Here is a 23,671-nt window from a genome sequence, read left to right on the forward strand (position 1 = left end):
ATAAAATGGAAAAAATTTACTGCCGTAATCTTCGGACGGATTTAAAATTATAACTAAACTTCAATACATGAATAATTAACTTTGAAAATATCGCGAACATCCTTAAATAAAATAGTTAACTGAAACCAAAACACTTCCGCGTAGTAGGCAAAGCCACACGAACAACAGCTAGACAGTGGAGGAAAAAAATTCTGTCGATTTATTGCTTAAAACTAATTAAAATGTTGGATTGGAGGAAGAGGTTAAAGAATATTTTAATACTCTGCTGTGCATTCGGCTTGTTTACCATTAATATTCATATGTTGTACAAGATAATTTTGAAAAGTGACTAAGCTGGTCACCAAATGACGCTAGTGCAATATAGTGCGGCTTTCAGGAGAACTTCTCTAGACTCCCGTCTCGCGTCGTGGCGGGTACTATGGTTACGTAGAAAGGTCACTTTTAACAGGGGTGTGGGGTGAATAGTTTTGTCTTAATCTTAGCGTAGGTCATCCTGGGTAAACCAATCTACACCTTCTTTCCTCCATTTCACCCCCATTAGAAATGTGCTCTCGCTTGTTACCATAGCAGCAGACAGCCCCAGACTTACAGTCTGGAGGAGTTCTCCTCAAAGCTACACTATAGATAAATTTGTTATTTATTTTATTTTATGGATTAAAATAAAAAATATAATATGGGTATAGGTTAGGGTTGTTGCTTGCTTACCCTTTTGACGATGACATTATTTATTTTTTTAAATATTTAGAGACTATTTTTGTTATTATTCGTTTTGCTATTATTTTTATATGATGACTAAGTCATCGTCTGCAGCCCAGGGCTGGCTTGATCCGAATAGGTTGTCTTCAATTTACAAAAAAGTCTTAAATAAAGTAAAAGCAATAGTGCTAGAAATATATTAAGCTAGTTGTCAAACAATTGTTATACAATTATCTGAAATGTAATAAGGGTTTTTTCTTTAACAAAAACTTAATGTGCCTTATTCTTTTTCAGGACAATGATAACATCATTTCAGGTGATATTTACAGAGGGGTAAGCAATTTATTTACTAAAGATTCATAGCTTTGCAAACAATAAGGATTTTCTGTTTGATTTACCTCAATTCTCCGGGTAGAACCGGGTATTACCTGATTTTGTTCCCCCCACCCCATTGATATGAGTCTATATTGAGACCACAAATGCTACAATGCAGTGAAGGAAGAAAATAACTAGATAAAAGGCGGAAAAAAGGTTTCCTCAAAGCACAAAAAGTCTTACTTTCATATTTTGTAGAATTTTTGAAGACTTTTTATACAAAATTGTAGTTTTTATAAATAAAAAAAATCTCTGTAAATTAATAAACCCTATTTTTTGTGCGAAATTTTTATTGGGCTTTAGCAGACCGGGGACCGCGACAATCGTCCCCCTCCCACTTGAATAAGGCTTTGACAACTTCGGTGAATTACATGCATAATTTTCTTAAATTGTCAAAAAAAAAAAAAAAAAAAATAGAAATGTTTGCACGTTTTTACTTAACTTCTAGTATTTCTAAATTTCCTATCGAGTTAACATAAGACCGGGTGATTTGACTTTTTCTAGAAAAAAAAAATTTTTTATTTATAACAGAATGTAGTTAATTTATGAAATTTCAAGAATGACATATTGTACACAGTTAAGCAATGAATATTTCGATTAAATTTGATAGTTTCCAGGTCGAACATCTTAGCTCCAACAGGTCTACCCAGTCTTTACACCACTCTATAAAATAAAAAAGGCAGGTCTGTTATTTTGTACGGAAATTCGAATATATACTTAAAATTAAATGACATTAAATAATTAACTAGGTAATATTACTTAATAATTTGAATCTTTACTTTTCAGGGTGTATTTCTAGGGTGCGAATTTGGAAGTTTGTACATGTATATCTGGGCTATAGGTCTCATTGCTTCCGGACAAAGCTCAACAATGACCGGAACCTACACAGGACAATTTGTTATGGAAGTAATGTAATTATATTTAATCCTTGATGCACGGAATTTTAAAATATAGTTTTATACTAAATGTTTTATCGCAGGAAAACAAATCAAGTGAAAATAACTTTTGATTGAAAAATTCGGATTTCGATGTAAGGAGTTTCATTTCTTGAGGTTTGAAAGATTCTCCGAATGTACTGACTAAATGTAGGATTGAAATGCGTGACAACATGTAAGAGCGGAACAACAAGTTCTAAATAATCACCGCTATTAATTTAAGTATTAAATATAAGTCTGTATTAAGTATTAAAAGGAAAAAACATTGTTTTAAAATAAAAAAAACAGGGTGCGTAGCCAAATTTTTCAACAAAAAATAAACACTTTTCAAGCACTCAAAAAGTATTTTTAAGCACTTTGAAAAATATCATAATTAGACAGAGTTGGCAAGTTTTGGACAATTGATAATTTTATCCAGTTTTATTTACAGTGACGAAAACGATGGCGCGTCACAAACGATGAAATTAACAAGCGAAATGAAATTTTCTATCACTAATTTCATTTGAAGAATCATACAGAAATTGAGAATCTCTCGCAAAATGCAGCAGGTTTGCACGTGAGAGTCAAAAACCCTTACCACTGAATCCAGCTCAGTATACGCAAGTACAGACCCGCAAGTATTTCATCAAACATGTAAAACAAATGGTGCTTTCATACACTACAGACCGGCGGTACACCGAAATAGATTGAGGTTGAATTAATAGTGAAAACGCTGAATAGGACAATGTCTTTGTGCATAATTTGTGGCGAAAATCAACATGGTAAAGAAAAATATCACATTACGGAAAAGGGAAAATTAAGCACTTTTTATAAACATCCATGGAAAAAAGCACCTTTAAGGGCTTTTAAAAAACGAAAATCGAAAATAAGCACCTTTAAGCACTTTTTAAAAACGCTACGCACCCTGAAAAACATAAGCGTTATCAAGCTCCAATTAATCATAACGGAATCAAGATTAAAAGTATACCAGTTTGATAGGTCAAGAAAGTTGAAACTCCTTTCTAGTAACTGCGTTTCAGTTCCATTGGACAATCAAACTGGTTTTGAAAATTTTAAATCTGACTCCACAGTGATTGACCTCAGTGTTTATTGCAAGATTGTGTTTCTCATGTAATACTTTTATTATTTTGAGTTTGTTTTTGACAAGTCTTATATATACGTGTATATAAAAAAATGAAAAAAGTACATAAATAAACAGTGTATAAAATAAATTATTGGAAAAAAAATACAGTAACATAAACTGTTGATTGTATTTCTTTTTTATCCTGCGAAAGTTGTAATCACATTGTTTTTTACACTCACTATAGTTTTTTTTTCTCTTTTTTTTTCAATTGTTATTTTTTTTATATCCAGATAGTTTGAATTGAAACACCTTTTGATAATTTTTGAAATTAAATTTCTATACATTTGTTTTCAGGGTTTCCTAAACATGAAATGGAAAAGGTGGAAAAGAGTGCTGGTCACAAGAACTTTAGCCATTTTACCAACAATCATGGTTGCACTGTTACAAGATGTTAACAGTATGAGTGGGATGAATGACTACATAAATGCCCTTATGGCCGTGCAATTACCCTTTGCCCTATTAACAACCTTCATGTTCACTGCCTCCAAAGCCTTGATGAAAGAATTTGCCAATGATCTGTAAAAAAATTTTTTTTAACTTTATTTATATTCTATGAAATTTTAATAAGCCAGTGTTTTGCCTCAATAGATCAAGTATCTATTTTCGATCTATCAGTTTCAAAACTTATGAATCAATGGGGGAAAATTTTTCAGTATTTTGGTAAACAATTATAAAGGGTATTTCGTTATGTCCATCATTTTTAATTCTTGTCAAAAAAGTATACTCGTTAGGGATTTTAAAATAATAGTTAAGCTAGGAAGAAACAAAAATGTTACAAAAAACTATTGAATCAGAGTTGAGAAAGAAGACATGAAGCAATTCAAAACCCAGTTTGATTTTTATATGAAACTTGGAGGTGTTTTCAACAATCATTTTCTACTATGGTAAAACAGGCTTTGATGTTTTTAATCTCAATCCTTAGTAGTGATTTGTTGATTTTCAAAAACGTTTTTGTTTTTTTCCTGGCTTAAATATTAATTTACAAAAGATAAATATTGTTATAGATAGTAATGTTGAAATTTTGGATTATATTAATAATAATGATATTTCTAATATTAATACTTTTGATTTTGAAAATTTGTATACAAGTATACCACATTAAAAGACTATTGAAATTTGCAGCGAAATTTTTGATAAGTATTTATTTAATGAGAAAATTGATAAGTCTTATTGGTTGGATTTATGTAGATTTAATCTTTTTGAGAATATTCTTTTTAATGGTTTAGATTTTTATAAACAAATTATTGGAATTCCACGAGGTAATTCCTTTTCTGGTGCTTTTGCTAATATTTTTTGCATTTTTTTAAAGCTAAATTTCTTGAGTATAATGAATTTAATGCTTTTAGATATATTGATGATTTGATTTTGTTTAATTGTGATAATTTTAATTTTATTTATCCTAAAGATTTGGTTTTGAAGAAAACTAATGAGAATTGCTTAAATGTTGAATATTTAGATTTTAAAATTGATATTATTGATAAAATAATTAAAATCGGTGTTTTTGATAAAAGAAAAGCTTCTAAATTTAAAGTTATTTTTTTCTGCAACTTTAATACTAATCTGTGTAATAAAATTTTTAAAAATTTAGTTTTTTCACAATTGGTTAGGATTAAAAATATTTGCAATAACGTTGAAAGTTTTCAGGAGGCTGTGAATAATTTAAGTATTAATGATTTTCCTTTTAACTTTTGTAATGTAAATTTTTTGATTAAGAAAATGATTGAAGAATGCTAGATTTTTATTTCTTTTAACAGGGCGCAATTCAAGTCTTAACTGAGCAGCCCCAGTTAAGCATTATATTAATTTGTTACGTAATCTTTTGTTTTACTTCTCTTCTTTTTTTTATTCTGCGAATTTTAATAAAGGGCGTTGTTTTCTTTTGTTTTAAGTGTTTCCTTTGCATTTAATTTTCTTGTGCAATCGCTGTTTGACCAGTGTAATGTAAGTTTTTGTTTTCTCAAGATTTTGTTCGAATTTCTTTTCTGAATTGGTTTTATGTATTTTTTCCTGGACTTATACAAAACCTTCGGGGTACTGAGAGAGTTAATTTTGGCATTTAATTTGGGCCTCTCTCTCAAGAGAAAAGGTTTTGTTTTATGGCTTCCGAGGCCCCCTGAAGACATCGGCTTTTGGTGGTCATATATTTATTCTTTCTCTTAAAAATTCGGCTGCTTTTAAGCGCGTTTCTTTCAAAGATTCAATTTAGAATTAAATATTTTGTATTCTTTTACTATTTACAAAAGCTAATGTATATACTTATTGTGTGTGTGACACAAAGAATTTAAATATATACATAAAACTCACCCTGTATAGTTTTCATATATGGTTGATTTGAAAATTTCGCAATTGTGATAAGTACGAAATGACAAAACAATGCATTATCAGTTGTTTTGCAATGCCCTATCATTTCTGCTTTAAGCACTTAACTGGGTTGATTACATTTCATTCATAATAAATACACACAACACCTTCTTCTGAAATTACAATAATAAACTATTTTCATTAAGTATAATTTATTAAAGATAGTCAAAATCAGTTATATTTACAGTGAATAAATAAATTATTAAAATTTGTTCTTTTTCAGTCCTTTATGTTTTCTTTTGTTGTAAATAGGAAGAATAACATTTTCATGGGCACAATGACAATCTTCCTTATTGGTTTGAATATATATTTTGCCATAAATTTCGTATCAGCATATCTCCCTCACACATGGCCAGTTCATCTTTGTCTGTCTGTGATCTTCATTTTTTACGTATTGGGTCTTGGATATCTGGTAAGAATAAATTCATTTATAGTACTTAATATACAATATGGAACATTTTTAAATAATGAGATAATTGCAAAACATCACTTTCATTTCACAATTTTTGAAAACATTTAAGTATCTCAATTAATTTAACATTTTAAGACTTATTATAATGATACCATACGCCTCAAGGCTGGCTAGTAACTTGTAATTTTTTTGCACAACAATTTAGTTCCATACAGGTGTATTGCAAAGAGCTCATAAAAGTGAAAGTTTATTAATATATTCATATTTAAACTGTTGTTGCTACAATGTAAATGATTAAGCTCTGTTTAAACGATGTTAGGGAATAACTATTTACATTTTATTATCAAATAAAAGTCAAAGAACTTTTAACATGGTTTGTTGTTTGCAGAGAGTAAACATGTTTGGCTACATTTTTCTAAGAATTTTCTTTTCGTACCAGTCGTCAAGAATTGTAAAAGTGTTTTGGTTACTGGATTTTGAGTGCTAACATATTTTACAATTATATCCCAGGTATATTACAATCTAGATAGAAATAGTTGAAAGAGCATTTTAGGGAATTCCAGAATTCAAAGACCTCCATAATTTGGTGACCAACAGCATGATTCTGGCAATGTAGTCAGCATTGCACACATGCTGCCTTCCCAGACAAGCTGGTTCCCATTGATCTGAAACTGGGTGGGCTTCAAGCTACCACTGGGAATTGAACCTCAATTCCTCTTAACGACAGTTCAGTGCCTTAACCATTGAGCCATCGAAGCTCTAATTACGCTCATGGTTTATGTAAATTACTAATCCACAAGTAAAAGTCCTGTCAAGGCATTACCTACTTTACTTTCCTTTAGCAAGGCTATCCCTATCTGTAAATTTGCATAATTCTATACCATCATTACTTTTGCCACTTCAATGCATGTTTCGTTCAGTCTTTTGAGAATATGTAAAAGTAAAAATTCACTTTTTAACTGCAACTTTGTATGGCTTCATTAAATATTTTTTTCCCATTGAATTATATAGCAACAGCAAAAGGTGTCTAAATTTGTTTTTAAGCACAGGTACGAGTTCATTAAAATAAGCCAAAAATTTTAAGTTAACAGAAATTAGATTGATGCATTGTGTAACGGCAACATTTCTAAAGAACTGGATTCCTCAATTAGCTTTAAACATACATACTGTAAGACAGATATAGTCATTTTCTGCATCTTTTAAGAAGAATGCATGCCTCTTACTACTGCTTTCTCTACATCACTAAGAAAAAACACAACACTGAGATAAAAAGAAGTGATTCGCCCTCATAATTGCTGTGGTCAACACGTTACAGTATTCCCTCACCAGAATTTTATCAGCAATGGAATTTAATGATCTAATACCACTAGTTAATTCACTGTTTTGTGAGAAGCCAGGAGAGCTGTATTAAGATCACCGGACTTTGAATGCTGAGTTAAGATTACGGTAGTGCACGCGATCGTTCCTGTGTTGCTATTAGCAGTCGAGTGTGGACAGGCTTTGTTGTGTGTGGTTGAGACTGAGAAGCAACAACATGAGGAGAACAATGTCGTAATCATAAATAGCAAGTCAACTGTTCAATGTGTACATTCCATCAAAGTAGATTTGTTCAAATAAAAGTAGGTGTTACTGCCAAGGTAGGTGAGGTCAGTTCCTACAAAGGTAGCCATGGTCAGTTCACGTTCGGCTCAACTATGTGGGGAATGAGCTTTTGACAAGGTTAACCGTCTTCTATCAAAAGCTACCCCAAGATAGAATAAAGTAAAAATGTATAATGTACTAGTGAATTGGTATTTCATAATTGAAGCAGTAGACACACTACACACCTCTGCAAAAAATTTGTCAAAATAATATGTATGTTTTTCAGTTAAAAAGAGTGAGAAGCTAGAAGATTTTAAAAATTTCGTGAGAATATTTAAAAAAATGAAGAAATCCCAAAAGTTTGCCCCTTCCTAAAATAACATAAATGCATAAAAAATTTCCTAAACTAAAATAGGAGAAAATACTAAGTGAGATCACTGATGCTGAAAGGGTTAAAACACTGATCAAACACTTCTCTTATTTTTAAACTTCTGATATTTCTTTTAATAATCTTCTGAAAACATAGAAATATTAGATGGGTAAAATCAAACTATTAAATTATAAAGAGTATTAAATTATAATAATTTTTATGGCAATAATTTTAATGAAGGTTGAAGATTAAATGTTTATAAAGGATTTTTTATTATTTGTAATACAAAACTACTTTATAATTTTCTTATACAAATTAGTTTTTCATTTCCCTGTTATACCATTTGTATTTTTTAGTGTTTCAGTCTCAAGATTCCTTCATTCTTTTACTTTAAATTTACAGTAAGGAAAATTTCCTTTGACAATAATAATTCAACAACAATAATAATATATTTTCTAAGCAAGAAATTTCATCATAAAATGATTTTTTTTTAAAAATTTAATAATACTATATTTATCAGTATCTATGAATTTTTGCAATATATATATAGAATTATTGTTAATTTTTTTTATTCATTAAATTTAAAAATTTTAGATTGTTACTTATTCATAATAATTATTTTAATTGTACAAATAATAATTTTATATAGTGTTTATTTTTAAAAAAAATATCAATATACAAAATTAATTTTTTCAACTTTTATTTATATTAGATTTATAAAAAAAATGTGTCTCAAAAAACAGGTAAGGTCAATACATTAAAGGAAAACTAGTATTATTTGAAACACATAATTCAAATTTTCTGTCAAATAAAAATTTTAGTTTTTAAAAAATAAGAACATAAAACGTTGTTCTATTGTTGTTGACTGGCATACAAAAATCCCCTTTCCCAGAATTGTATAGCAGGTACAGTAAAACGAAGCACTTCTTTAAAAAAAAAGTTTAAGGTTATCTTTAGAAGTCCCCTTCTACAAGAACGTATTGTTCCATCATTTGCAAAATGTTACTGATGAGACGTATGGCTGAACCAATTATTTCTTTTAATATTTATTCTCAATCTTTCACGCTCACTAGCAAAGTTTTCTTACAAATCATACGAATTAGAATAACGAATTAGTTAGGATGAAAACTAACTTAATGTGATAAAACGACTTTCGGGGACCCCATTGGAACTATGGGCCTAGGCCCATCCTTAATAATGGCTCTGGTTTCGGATTGATATAGCGAAATAAGGAAAAAATGCAATTGAAGTATTAATATTGGGACTATGTTCCAAATTGCGTCCACCCCTCATAGCTTGAGGGTATGGAAAAGGTATGCTTTTACAGAGGAAGAACAATTTTGTGTGACTGACTTAATAAATTAATCTTCAGCACAAATTAATTAACATATTCAGTTGAGCCTCTTAAACCATTAAGATGATGCTATACCACAGAAAAAAATTTTCATGAGAAATTTTTGTTCCACCTCCATTTGTAATTTAAAATATCAAAAAGCCAAGAAATTATGGCAGTATTACTCAATGTGGCGCTCCCCCTGCAAAACCAAACTCTTTAAGTCAAAAATTAGAGATACAGAACTGCCCAAAGTAAAATTTAAAGATTTTTTGATTTTAATAATTTATACAGTCGAACCTGTTTATCTCGAATCTCACGGGAAAGACGAAAAATTCGAGATAGAGAGGTTTCAAGTTATACAGGTACTTAAAATAAATTAAATTTAATTAAGAAATTTGATTAAAATTGCTTTGATTAAAAGAAATGTCTATATTTTTAGTAGAAAAATATAGACATTTCTTTAAATTAATTATACCACATACATCTATTTACATAACAGTTTTTTAACATACATTTAACACTGAAAATAATAAATAAGATTTTTGACTGATAGCCTTATTTGTTTCAATTATTCTTTTGAGGTTAGAAAGATCGCAAATTCCTCATAGATCGTTTTCTATAGTTCACTTTAAAACTCTTAATTATCCTTTGATCCATTGGTTGCAATTTTGAGGTGAAAATGAATTTCTGTTCTTAGCTTTCTTATCTATGTTGAAAAGCTAACCCCTGATGGTCACTACTCATTAACCCCTCACTTACTGCCAGAATCACTGTAATCCTTTCTAGTTAAGGAAGTGCAGGGATAGTGATTGAAATTCCAAGAAACACCCCCAACCTTTTCATCCTTACTTCCTATGGATTCACGAAATTGATCTCTGTCTACTAGTTCTACTGATAAGGAAAGTTTTGACATTTGTGCTCTATTATTAAAAGTGCTTTGATTAAAAGAAATGTCTATATTTTTAGTAGAAAAATATAGACATTTCTTGAGAAAAAAAAATCGACATAAACATGGAAAATACATTTATTTTAGACTGTAAATGTAGGGAATTTTAAAAATTTCGAGATATAGATATTTTCTAGATAAAGAGGTTCGAGATAAACAGGTTCAACTGTAATAGCCGGTTTCAAATAGTGAAGTTTGTATTTACATGCATATTAATATGAATTAATGATGAAAGCAAAAAATTATTTCAGAAATGCTTTAATATTAATTTTTTAATTATTTTAGAACCTAAAATTTTCATGACATTAAACAAAATAGAATAAACAAGCTAAATATCTATGCATATAATAAAATTATAATTCTGTTAAATTTATTATTACAAGTTCAAGTTAATTTTTAAAATGTTTATAATTATCTTATTGTTTTAAAAACTTAATTTAAACTTTAAAAAAATGCTTATTTAATAGGAAATGAAAATGAAAATAAATAAAGTATTTATTAAAATAGTACTGATATAAAAAAAAATGATAGTAACCACTCGTTAAGACAGTTTTAATGTCTGATAAACAACAGAGTTGCGAGTGATCCTTTGAGAATTTCCAAAGATAATTGCGATTTCTCTTGTTCCCAGAGAGAGAGTTATTTTGGTATGGTATTCTCTTAAGATAACAGTTTACTTGAAAATCAGATCACTAGATCAAAAATTCTTAAGGAATTCACTGTAATTGTGAGTACTACCAACTTCAGGGTACTTTCTAGTATAATATATATATATGTTATTCATCTACTTAAAGTTCAGGAATCAAAATAGCTTAAAAATAGTACAACTTACTACCTATGGAAAAATCCAGTAGTTAGTAAGTCAGTTAACTAAATCTTAATTTAGCCCACTTAACCGTAGGAAACAAAACATTAATCAATAATTCTACTGACTTTTGTCTATTTTGAGGAATTTAAGATACTACAGTAACACTTATGTATGCAAACATTTCACATATTTAACTACATGTCTGTATCTTGATTCGAAATGAAGAGCATTTTTCTGAAGTCACACCTCTTTATTTGATATTAAAGAGAAAATAACAATACAGACTACATATAAAAAATATATATATATAAAATAAATTAAACACAATGTAATATTGCTTAAAGTTTTGTAATCTAGGGTTAAATTACAATAGATTTTAGATTGAAAATAAACTTACAAGAAACCAAAATGCTATCTTAGTCTGTTTTCAAATTCTGTGTCATCAGATCTAAAATAAATAAATACAAATAGAATTTAGTCTAATGCAACCATTTAATAATTAAAAAATTTAAGAATTGATTGTTTAGCTTCATAGGTTGAAAAAGAAAAATTTAATAGCTTGAGCATTATTTTTATACCAAAACTTTAGTAATTTTATTGTTCATAGCAATGACATAGTCAATTTAAAGGCTTTTACAAATGAAATGTTTTGGCGATCAAAGAATATATTGCTGAGCTAATAATGATTTGTCACGACTGTAATAATATGATCATATAGAATCAAATTACAGAGGTTACCTTCAACGAATTTTAGATTTAAGTGCATTATTTGATTACTGTCTATCCCCTTAATCCTCTGATCTATTTTAATGGATGTTTTTACATGAGCTTTTAATATATCTAAATAATACCTAATTTATTTTTATGTTGCAATCATATTCAAAGTCTAATTCTATCATTGAAAACCAGAGTTTTGAAGTGAGAAATCACTAAAGATAAGAGCAATCAAAAATTTGTTAAATATAAATTGAAATTTGTTTGACTAAGATTATGATACATTTTTCTTTGATCAAAGATCTCAGACAGTTATATTCAAAATAAAAACAGGTACATTACAAGCAGGCTATTTCAGAGTAATTCTAAATATTTCTGAGCTCTTGCAAACTCACAAAGACAAAACATCCAAGCAAGCACATGTAAGTTAAAACAAGCGTTATTAATAAAATAAAAAAACAAAGGACTACATAAACTAAACAACAAAGAACACATTTAAATGCAACATTTCAAGGAATTTGCTTATCTTCAAAATAATGAGAGTAATAAAGTAAAAACAATAAAATAAAACTTTAAATATGTAGATATGGCTATGGCTAGTGAATGATGATAAATCATGAGTTTTACATAAATTATGATATGACTAAAATGAAAAAGGAACCATAAATACCTGCATTTATTAACAAAATGTTGGTCCTCTGATACTTTCATAAAAATGAAGGAACTATGGACGATCATTTGTTAGTAACATTACTATTTTCAAGAAGACACACAAAAGAATCTTTTAGCTAGATCCAGATAGAGTAATTGACGATGGCGGCAATGATTCATCTTTTGCCTGCTTTCCTGGCATATTACATTAAATTTAATACTGAAGCAATCTTAACTTTAATTTACTATCAACATGAAGAAAAAAAATCTTAACCTATTAACCGGGGAATAAAATTTCATTCAACTTGTTTCACAAATGGGTTTGATTTCACTTTTTTTTTCCATAGTTATAAGCAGTATCAGCACACCTCAAGTGATTCCCATGACAAAAACTGCCATTATGCCCATTACAGTTGTAGATCGTGTATGGCGAAATACTTGGTCATACCCAGTTAATAGGTTAATTGCTTCTAGTCATCAACAGTATTAATCCAGTGGGTCTTTTGTCTTCTTACAGTGTACTGATAATTTAAGTTTTAGTAGCTCTAGATTCAACTTACCAGATACAGGCTTAGTGTTCATATATCTTGGGACATAGTAATTCAAAACAGCTTATTCTTTTTTTCCAGTACCCTCCAATCATAAGGAAAATAGGGAAAGTTGTACTAAATTTTATTTTAACAGGGTGCGTAACCAAATTATTCAACAAAAAATAAGCACTTTTCAAGCACTCAAAAAATATTTTTAAGCACTTTAAAAAAATATCATAATTAGGCAGGGTTGGAAAGCTTTTGACAATTGACGGTTTCATCTTGTTTTAACCATCATGTAGGGGAAAAAAAATTGGCATTTTTTTTGGCAATTGTCAAAAATCATGAAAAACAAATGACGTTTTCACAGGCTACGAACTGACAATACGCCGTAATAGCTTGGGGTTGAATTAATTGTGAAAACGTTGAATAGAACAATGTGAACTGTGTCTTTTTGCATAATTAGTAGCAAAAATCAACACGGTAAAGGAAAAAACTATTTTTAAAAAAGGGAAAATTAAGCACTTTTTAAAATCATCCAATGAAAAATGCACCTTTAAGGGCTTTTAAAAATCGAAAATAAGCACGTTTAAGCACTTTTTAAAAACGCTATGCACTTTGTTTTAATATATTGTTTGACATTTTTAAAGAAAATTACTTTTTATTATCACATTGTAAATGATTTTTTTTTTTTTTATTTTTTTTTTAGATTCTTTGTCTACTGGTTGTATTGGGAGTACGAAGGCTTGTCTTTCTACCAGTAAGTCTTATTTTTACAAATTTTACACAGATTTTGAAATCAAGTAACTCTGCTTTTTATTATTTTATTCTGCTTTCCAAACCCAGTAATAAATATGTGCAGGCAAAATAATGTATTAAAATATGATAAAATAAACATATTTGTTTAAATAATTACTCTAAAAAAATGAAGCTACAGGTAAGAATAATGATATGATCATCAAAAATGCTTTTCCCATTAAATGTTAATCCTTTGAAACAGAATTTAATAAAATATTTTTTTGCTTGTAATTAGAGTGTCAGAAAAAATATATAAAAGGTTCATCAGTGCAAAGGGTTAAATGATCCTCCAAATAAAACATGAGCTACATACATGATATAAACAACTAAAATTGTAAAATTAAATCTTTAATTATTTTTTAATATTTTTCAGGTAATAGGACCGTATCTAGAAGAAAAGTTTGAATGGCAAGAATTTGATAAACTTGTAGAATCAAAGGAAACACTGCACGACTGGAAATAAGGTTCATCTAAATTATAGTACGAAAGATCAGACTGCAGACTTATAAATTTGAAGTAATCATTTAAGAAAGCTTAGTTAATCCAACCAAAGGTGACAATTTAACATAAAAATCATTAAATGAGTTTTAAACAGCAACTGCTGAATTGAGCATTTAGGGAGAAAAACAATCATGCAATTTCGTTTCATTACAGCACATAAATATAAAATTTGGCTCGGTATAAAAATCAAGAATCATTTGTGTAGCGTAGTTTAAATAACTTTTGAATTATAAAAAAATATTTTATATGTATTTGAATTATTAATTGATTATTAATGGATAATGCTTATAATTTTTTTCAAAATTATTAATCAAACATTGGTGCATGAATTACAAATATACATTAGTAACTATATTTATATAGTTAAAGGATATGGGGAAAAAAATCATCTGAGAAGTGTTGATAAATTTATCATTACATTTTTGTTTGAAATCAAGAACAGACCAAATTTCTGCATTTTTTGTACTTAAAAAACATAATATAGCAAGACTATTTTAATTATATAAGGATAATATTCAAGAAAGACAGTTTAAAATTCAGGCTTAATAAATAATCTAAAAAATCAAAAATGTCCTATTGTATTAAAAGAAACATTAAAAGGAAACAAATTATTAATATTTATCCTAACCTAGTGAAGTAATTAAAATCTGACATAATTTAAATTTAATAAATATCCTTATATTCTTCTTTAAAAAAAAAAGATAACAAAAACCATCCTATTGTGTTAAGAGTAGAGTTGAAAAACAAGTAATTAACCTTAATCACATTTTTATTAAGTAATTATATTATGCGATCAACATTTTTTACAATTCAACATGAAGTGAAAGAAATTCGTATTGTATACAATACAAAAACTAAAGAAGAAAAATGGGAATAATTATCCTACTGAGTTAGGAGAAATATCGAAAACGAGGTTCAACACTATTTCAAAGTTCAAAATTATAAAAAAAAGGAAAATTCAGGGTAAAAATATATTAAAAATTTCCTATATAATGACTAACCTAAAAAAATAGGAACAAAATATCATTAACAAGCATTCTACCATGTTACAAACGACAGTAAAATAAAGTGTAAAAAGTAGTTAATCTAAAACACATAAGCATAACTATTCCAATGATTGTTTTCTATGATTTTTAATTTAAATATGAAATGAGTTGTAAAGCTAGAGCTAATGATGAGCATCAAGCTAGTGTGTTATTTTCAAATACAAGGATGTTAACAGTTTTTTTCTACAATGACAAGAATATGTAAACGTGACATACGTAAAAAGTGGTGATAAATTTTAAGAAAAAAACATGCTTTAACATAATCACAATTACCAAAAATTAACGCCGACTCAATAAATAAACATTTAAAAATTAACACTCCTGAAATGACTTAGCAAATCTAAAATTAAAGATAAATAAGTAAAATCTGTAGCAGTAGTACTAATGCTATGCTTTCCTGTACTGTAAATGTTTGATATTAAAACGCAATTTGAGAATTTTCAATAGTTCAAATTGCATAATGATTCTTGCCTTAAATTTAAGGCTCAACTAACTATGTTAATGTTATGTTATTGTTAATGTTATAAAATAAATGTTTTGAAGACAACTGATGTTATTAGTATTTATAAGACTACATTTCATCTGTGCCAACAGCATTAGAAAAGCATAGCTGGCAGCTTATATGTTATTTGAAGAAATGAAGGCTTTTAATAATAGCACAAGACTAGCTACAACGGGTTCATGTTAAACATCATTGTAAACTGGGCTGTAAAATAAGCCAGACTAAAATAATAATAATAAAAGAGTAAAAAAAAAGAGAAAAGATCACTGGGGCAAGCTAGGGTTTTGAGAATCGTATTTATCTAAAGAGGCACCCTTCCCCAGTTCTCACAAAAGAAGCTATTTGAAATTTAATTATTAATGATAGTCTAAAAGCAGAGACAAAGCATTGAAATAGACTAAACTTTCAAGGCTATAGTCATTTTTAAACAAATATATTAAACCAATAATCAAGAGTTAGATGAAATATAGAGATTTTTGGCAAAAGAGCCTTAATTAGTTAAAATGTAAGCATTATTTCATAATTTAGATAAGCAGATAAAAGAGTGTGGTAAACAAAGTGTGTTGCCAAAAATTTGGGTGGAAAAAGGATCACTGGAACACATTAGGGTTCAGACCACTGTGTTTGCTCAAAAAAGGCAAATCTCTGAGGACTTAATACAAAATTTTAATTGTTTATAAATTAAAAAAGTAGATTTTTAATTTTATTTTTGTGGATATATTTTCTGTAAATAAAGTGACAAAATCAGATTATACTCTTTAAAATGTGTGATACATTTTGTTGTAGATAATTATAAGAGAAAAACAAAGTTCTTAAGAGTACTACACAAAAAGATTATGCCTTCACTTTTATTTTTGAACACTGAAAAGGCCAAAACAAATGAAATTTAACTTTATTCCAACTGAAGTTTTTATAGCTTATATGTTTTCTACTAATATATTAAATTAAATCCTGGAGAAAGAAAAATATTTTTACCATAAAGAAGCTAAATTACACCAAAGAAATTTTGATTTCTTTTAATGATTACCTTTAGAAAATCATCATACAGCTATAAATTTGTAAAATAAATAAATAAATAAGTAAAATAAAAAACTAAAAACACACAGCAGAAACTGTATCCGTAATTTTTAATTATGTCTTTTTAAACCTATACATACCAGTAACAAATATAAAAATCTCAGATAAAAGCTCTTTGATTACATTATTTATATAAATAGATTTAAATTAAAATATATAATACATGGATAAATTTCATGTGAATAAATGTCATAAAATATTAACAAAGATTTTATATATAATACTAATTATATTTATAAAAAATGTTATTGTTATAAGTGTTCCTTAAATGTAAGCTCGTTAACAATTTTATATATTTAAAATGATGTATTATAAACAGGTAAATATTTTATTGCACTTAAAAGGTAATTTTTAAATTATTTCAGTCATTTTTATCAAGTTAGTGATTACATGATCCTTATATTCTTCTCTGTGCTTAACTGTAGAAGGCACTATAAATTAAACATGATGATGGCAAAAATTAAGAAATGATTCATGATTGGTGCCAAGTTTAAATAGTACAATTAAATACATTTAATATTACTATAAAAACAATCTATAATTAATAAAATAATTTATATACAATAAAAAGGATTGAAATAAAGAGATTAAGTTTTTATCATCTAACAGGTCTTGCTTTTCGAAACTTTTTTTGATGACAATTGAGTGTCAGATGAGACAAAAAAAATTAAGGAATGGTTAGTCGCTGGCTTTTAGCCAAGTTTAAGGAACTTTAATGCATGCATTAAAAGTAAAAATAATTTTCAAACAATAAAAAGTTATTTACAAAATATTTCAATTGATTAAGTACCTTCAATAAATAAAGATCTTGCATGGTGAAATCTTGCATTTATATACTTAAAATGAATTATATAATTCAAACTATAAAAAATATGAAAAATAAATTATGATTTAAAGTGATTTAAATAGATGAGTTGAATCCTTATTCAGCTAACATTTGCCTTATTTAAAATATAGAGTGAAAAAATAAGATATGTAAATGGAATGTATAAAACATCAATCATTTTAAATGCATCTACATTAATGACATAAACAAACGAAACAGAAGCTATAAATAAAATAGACTAAACTTGAGGTCTAAAAGCTATAAAAAGAATTAATAATTAAAAATGTACATTAGAATCAAAAGTTTATCAGGTAAATTATGGTGATTTTACTGAATGTTAAAAAAATTGCAAGAGCCACCACTGATGCTCTCGGCATTCAACTTTACGTTGCATTTTGTGAGCTGCGTGGAAATATTTAGAAATGTGAAATTTTTAAGGTGTAGGATAGAATCTATAGAAAGTATGATGGAATTAAACGTTTTAACATGTAATCCTTAGTTCAGGAATTATTAACAATCTTAAGTTAAATAAAATACTGTGCGAGCAGCCCTGCAGCTCACAGAAAAGCAACTTGCAGAGTTGAAATTTAACATGCTGAAAGTCCATTGTTATTTATTAACTTAACGAGCGTTTCAACCAAAATTTCAATTTTTCGAAAATTCTTACAAGTTTGTAAATGTTTTTCTTTCTTTTTTAACAATGATCACATATCATTTGTTGCAGGAGAAGTAAAAAGAATATTTTAATAGCTCACTTTCCTTTATTGAAAATTAGAAAGAGTTGCCATATTATTACCAAAGTTTAGCATAATTGTTGTCACTTCTCAGCTCATTGAGTCAAAAGATATAAAAGTGTTTTGATTAGTTTACAATATACAAGTGGAATCGCCAAACATAATTAATGGTGATGTTAGTTTTCAAAATAAAAGTATCAAGAAAATAAGCTCAAGAAACAATTGAACTTTTTTTTTATAAAAAAAATGGTAAAAATTAGACGCAAGGCAGGAATGAACACTTTTTTTAATTAATGCTTTTATAAGCCACTTAATGTATAAATAAGAATACTGCAAAAAACTGTCAAATTTTCGTCATAAATTATTTGTTTTTTATTAAAAGTTATGTTTTTGTTTTCTTAAATTTTATGTATAAAATATAAGGAATGCATGTAAACCAAATTAGTATTTTAGTCCTTAAAAACAAGTTATGTCAAGTCTGAAAAAGCGAGCCGTAAATTGCAAAGCGAAAAAAGAAAGCACAGGAAATAAAAAATATTAATGGAGTGCTTTTGAAAAATATTTATAAAGACTATTGTATATGCAATAAAGGTATCAATTTATAAAATTTGTCGTGAAATGCTGCTTCATGAGGGTAAAATATCAAATTACGTATTACTAAATAACAGTAATTTATATCAGTTTTTTAAAACTTTTATGAATTAATTTACGGCAAACAAATGAACACATCAGAAAATATAGAGTTTGAAAAACGTTCATATTTTTTTGAAACATTGGAATGTTAGTAATATAAAGTTTTAATTAAATAAAGTTAAATTGCTTTTTAGGGAATGACATCTGAATAAGCCACTCTGACCTCACTCTTCATCAATACATGAATTTAAAGTTGATTTAATTATTATTTAGAGATTTTGAAAAGTGCATCATAACAAAAAAATATTTTGTATTTAAAAAAATTATTCAAAAAAAATCAGAAAAATGGCAAAAAATTAGAAAAAGGAAATTGCAGAAAAACATGAATTCTACGAATAAGGTTGTATGCCTGAACCATGTAAATAATTAATGGATCATCCCTAAGTTTGAACTATCAAAATTTGCAATTTTTACAAGCATTATTAATTAAAATAAATAGATGTTGGGTTGAGAATCCAAATCTTTTAATTTTTCAAATCGATTTTAAAATTCACACTTGTTTTTGTAGAAAATGGGACATTCTAAACACACACAAAAAATCAGAAATGTCGGAACAAAAAGTTAAAAATCAGGACATAATATTTTTTATCAGCTAAATCAGAATAACTTCGATCCCAGAATGCCTGAATCAAATTCTCATATCAAATTAGTTGTGATTTAATTATTTACCAAAAATTCCCATACCTAACCACAAAACTGTACAAAAAAAAAAAAAAAACTACAGATCAAATCAAAAATATTTTGACCATTTCTGTTTTGTTCAAAGATATATTGTAAGTATTTTTTTTTACAAAAATAGCTCTGCTATCAATATTTACAATTTTTATATTAGCTATTTTTTAATTTAGAAAATAAATTTATTTAATGAAATAAATTAACTTTTTCTTTAGTTAAAAAGGAGCAGGAAATTCGATTATTTTCTATCATCCATCTTAAGTAATGTATGAAAACTAGATTTTATGTGGTGACTTTTGAATATTTTAGTACTTAGGCTCATTTAAGACTTTTGAAAATAGATTTTTGGAAAGACTTCAACACAATAACTAAAATCAAAGACAATCAGAAATTAAACTCTCACAGAACATGCATAAGACACTCATACAAGAACATAAAACAACATTTGGTGAAACAAAAAATGGAATGCTAAAGCATGCATCACTAGTGCACATTCAATGCTATGTTAAGCTATTCAAGCACATCACTGGATATTAGAGTCTACATAGCGCAAGGTTATAGGTGATGAATTTTCAGTAGATTTATACATTTCTTTTTCAGGTTCCGAGGAAGGCAGCTTCATTTCATTCGGCTCTCTAAAATATCGCCCGATTCCCTGAAACAAACAAACATGGAAAAATTAATATTTTTCGTAAATTAATTTCAGTGTTTTTTTTTTAAAAATTCAAACATCTAGAATTATAAATAAATCAAAATAAATTATATACAGTAATACTAAAAGAAAACACAAATATTTTTAATTCTAAATATGTCAATGAAAAATGTCAAGAGAAAGAAATACAGTTAAGCATTCTATTAATTTGTTACGTATTTCTTTCTGTTGACATTTTTCATTTTATTCTTCATCTGCGCATTGTAATAGAGGGCGTTGTTTTCTTTAGGTTTTAGTTTTTTCTTTTCATTCAGCCTGCTTGTGAAATTGATGTTTGACCTGTGACTATGTGAGTTTTTATTTTTCTGATGATTTTGTTTGAGTTTCTTTTCTTTATTTGTTATTTATATTGCATGTTCTTTTCCTGGACTTCTATACAAAACCATCGGGATACTAAGAGAGTTAATTTAGGCATTTGCTTCTTCCTCAAATAGAAATGGTTTTGTTTTTATGGCTACCAGGGCCGGTACCCCCTGAAGACGTCGGCTTCGGTGGTCATATTTTCATTTTTATTTCCTTCATTTTCTTTATTATATACAGTAACTCTGAAGTAATAAATAATGAACTAATTTTATCTCAAACATATAATATTCAAGACGCCCGGGACTGAGTGGTAGCACTTCACGCTCCTGTGCCACAGGTCCTGAGTTCGATCCTCGGGACGGGCAAGTTTGACACAGCCTTTCATCCCTTCAGTGGGTTGATAAATGAGTACCAAGCATGCTTGGGAACTAAACACTGTGCGTTCCGCGTTTGGCTGACCACCTGATTGGAACATCTGCTCCTGCACCCCAGAGCCGAAGAAAACTGAGATGGGCACAGTAGGCCTTGGCACTCTATGGGCTGCAGCGCCACTGAGTTTAGTTTATATAATTTTCAAAATACTTAGTGACTCATATTAACCTTTTTCATTTGCTTCAGCCAATCTGATGCTTGGTATAAAAATATAATTGATTTCAACACTAAGAATTTTTTCACATTATTATTATTTTTAACTATATAAACTAGATTTCAAAATAAAATGAAGTGTTTTAAAAAACTAACTTACTGGAATGTCAGAAACTCTTTGAACACCAAGAACAAACAACAAGCAGAAAACCTTAAAAGTAGACAAATTAATGAATATAAAAAATATATAATATACTATACATTAAATAATTTGAAAAAAATAAATACCACAGCTAGAAACTATCAAATCTATACACATTTATAAAAAGAATTTGTAATCAAATTAACTCCTTGTAGTGAATACTTAAAATAAAATACCTTTAAGTTTATCTCAGTTTAGCTTATACGGAATGTAAATCAAAATTGAAAAAAAAAATTTATAGATAGACAACTAGTAAATTACATCAAAGTAAAGAGCTAAACTTTGCAAAAAGATCATAAATATTACCACACAAATAGATAGTTACAATTCAATAATAAATAAATTTCTTATGCCAGAAGTGAATGTGATCACATTTAAAATTGGCAAGTCTTGAAAATGGGTGCCTACTTTTGAAGCGCTTGAAACATGTTGACCGTTATTTCATATTTGTTGATTTCTGAAGTGAATGGAGTTTTTAATCAGGTAATATCTTACCACTTCAGTTTCTTGGGATTATTTATTTAACTTTCTTCACTGTTGAAACAGAATGAAAAAGTGAAAAATGCAAAAGGTTTCTGATCTAGTTCAAGAATCTCTGTTTCCTTCTATGATTCTGTGTTTTGACACTGAAGAAGGCCTTTCATTATAGACTTCAAACAATAGAAAGTTCCATGCATAAAAGTGGGCAAAGAACAAAGAGTCTGATTACCTATCAACTTAAATGATAAAAAAGAAATTTAAAGCAAAAAGGTTGTGAAACTGTTTTGCCCAAAAGGGAAGCATTTAAATTAATCATGTTCTTTTCATGTTGCTTTGCTTTATTCAATTGAATGACAATTGGGTGAGTGCAAAATGTTTAATGAACATTTTATAGAAAAAAGAGCTATTTTAAAATTTAAGAACTATTCCCCCAAAAATAATATTTGTAAAGCAATAAAAGCGGCTAATCTGTTATATCAGTGCAGAAGTTGGCAAGCAACTGATTATAAATGAGGAAGATAGTCTGACCAAAGTTTGAGCAACAAAGTGCAGGTTGAATCTACAATCTTAACCATTGGTGTGAAAGTTAGAAAAAAAGCAAAATATCAGATTGCTCAAAAACAAATTTTTAAAATGGGCAAGCTTTACCTACGAGCTAGGTTGAAGCTAGTACTAAGTCAGGGAACAAACCTAGCTTTTTATGAAGTATTGAATATTAGCTGGGTCATATGACAGTTAGTAAAGGCTATTAAAATAAGAGGTTTTAGAACACTTGCAAACGCGGTTTTAAAAGTTATGTATTAACTATCAGTATTGATAAAAACATCTCTAAAAAGTTGAACAAGTAAAACATTAATATTTTAAAGAAATTTATAAGCAAAATCTGGAATAAAAGCAACATAATATTGGTTAAAACTCAAAACACTATAAGATTTTAACCAAGTTTTCTCTCATTATTTTACTTTTAATATTTCTCCTTTGCTAATTAATCAACCTAAAAGAAACTATAGTTTTGTTCAATAAATAAAAAAAAAATTCTTAGAGGATATTTTAATTTTAAAATCTAGATGAAAACTTACCAGATATGCTATGAAACAAATATAAAATATCAAGTAAAGTGATAATCCTAAGTCAAGGGCCCACGTGTTTGGAAGCTTGTCTGTAGCGAATTCTTCAACAAAATAAAGATTAATGCCTATCACAACTATTGCTAGTAGGCATGTGATTATTTTATTGACGCTGTAAAATGTAAAAGTACTCAATAAATGATCAAATGTAAATGAAAATCACAATCTAAAATACATTTTTAAAATAAATTTCAATTGACAAAAAATCTCACTTCTGAAACTAAAAAAAACAAACACTGTTTTAAAAATGAATAATTGTTTTTTACGATTACTAAAATGAGGTTACACAAACAGATAATATTACAAAATTTCTCAAAATTCTTTGTTTGAATTATCTTAAAAGCAAAAAAAGATAAAATAATTCTCAAATATCTGTTCAAATGTTTTCACTTTACATTTCTTAAATGTTAAAATTTCATTATATTGACAAATTATAAAATTTCGAGATTTTTTTTTGGGTGCTATTAACAAAATAACTTCGTTTTAATATTTTACTTTTTTTAATATTTAAATCTTATTTATTTACTTTTGCTTTAATTAAAACAATTTACAATTCTGTACAGATTTTAACG

General features: G+C 27.9%; 2 protein-coding genes across 8 annotated transcripts in view; one reads left to right on the forward strand and one right to left on the reverse strand.

Annotated features, from left to right (window-relative positions):
• Nucleotides 1-15,730, forward strand: part of LOC122272094 (protein Malvolio) — a 58,385-nt gene extending 42,655 nt beyond the window's left edge. For all 4 annotated transcript variants that reach the window (XM_087153371.1, XM_087153374.1, XM_087153373.1 and 1 more), the window contains exons 9-14: nucleotides 991-1,029; nucleotides 1,858-1,977; nucleotides 3,424-3,647; nucleotides 5,743-5,902; nucleotides 13,548-13,598; nucleotides 14,010-15,730. In XM_087153371.1, coding sequence (XP_087009497.1) covers nucleotides 991-1,029; nucleotides 1,858-1,977; nucleotides 3,424-3,647; nucleotides 5,743-5,902; nucleotides 13,548-13,598; nucleotides 14,010-14,099 — 684 coding nt within the window. In that variant the 3' untranslated portion in view covers nucleotides 14,100-15,730. The remainder of the gene's footprint in view (nucleotides 1-990; nucleotides 1,030-1,857; nucleotides 1,978-3,423; nucleotides 3,648-5,742; nucleotides 5,903-13,547; nucleotides 13,599-14,009) is intronic.
• Mvl (solute carrier family member malvolio) overlaps nucleotides 5,626-23,671 on the reverse strand; it is a 59,685-nt gene continuing 41,639 nt past the window's right edge. For 2 of the 4 annotated variants that reach the window (XM_087153368.1, XM_087153369.1), the window contains exons 12-16: nucleotides 23,052-23,211; nucleotides 21,451-21,501; nucleotides 20,278-20,345; nucleotides 11,341-11,391; nucleotides 5,626-5,899 (exon numbers count right to left, since the gene is read on the reverse strand). In XM_087153368.1, the coding sequence (XP_087009494.1) occupies nucleotides 11,355-11,391; nucleotides 20,278-20,345; nucleotides 21,451-21,501; nucleotides 23,052-23,211 (316 nt within the window). In that variant the 3' untranslated portion in view covers nucleotides 5,626-5,899; nucleotides 11,341-11,354. Of the gene's footprint in view, nucleotides 5,900-11,340; nucleotides 11,392-19,462; nucleotides 20,346-21,450; nucleotides 21,502-23,051; nucleotides 23,212-23,671 lie in introns of those variants that run through there. The other 2 variants (XM_016059767.4, XM_043055183.3) reach the window with 1 other exon arrangement.

Source organism: Parasteatoda tepidariorum, chromosome 10 (assembly GCF_982258835.1).
Source record: "Parasteatoda tepidariorum strain Cologne lab strain chromosome 10, Ptep-v5.0, whole genome shotgun sequence".
Classification (NCBI taxonomy): domain Eukaryota; kingdom Metazoa; phylum Arthropoda; class Arachnida; order Araneae; family Theridiidae; genus Parasteatoda; species Parasteatoda tepidariorum.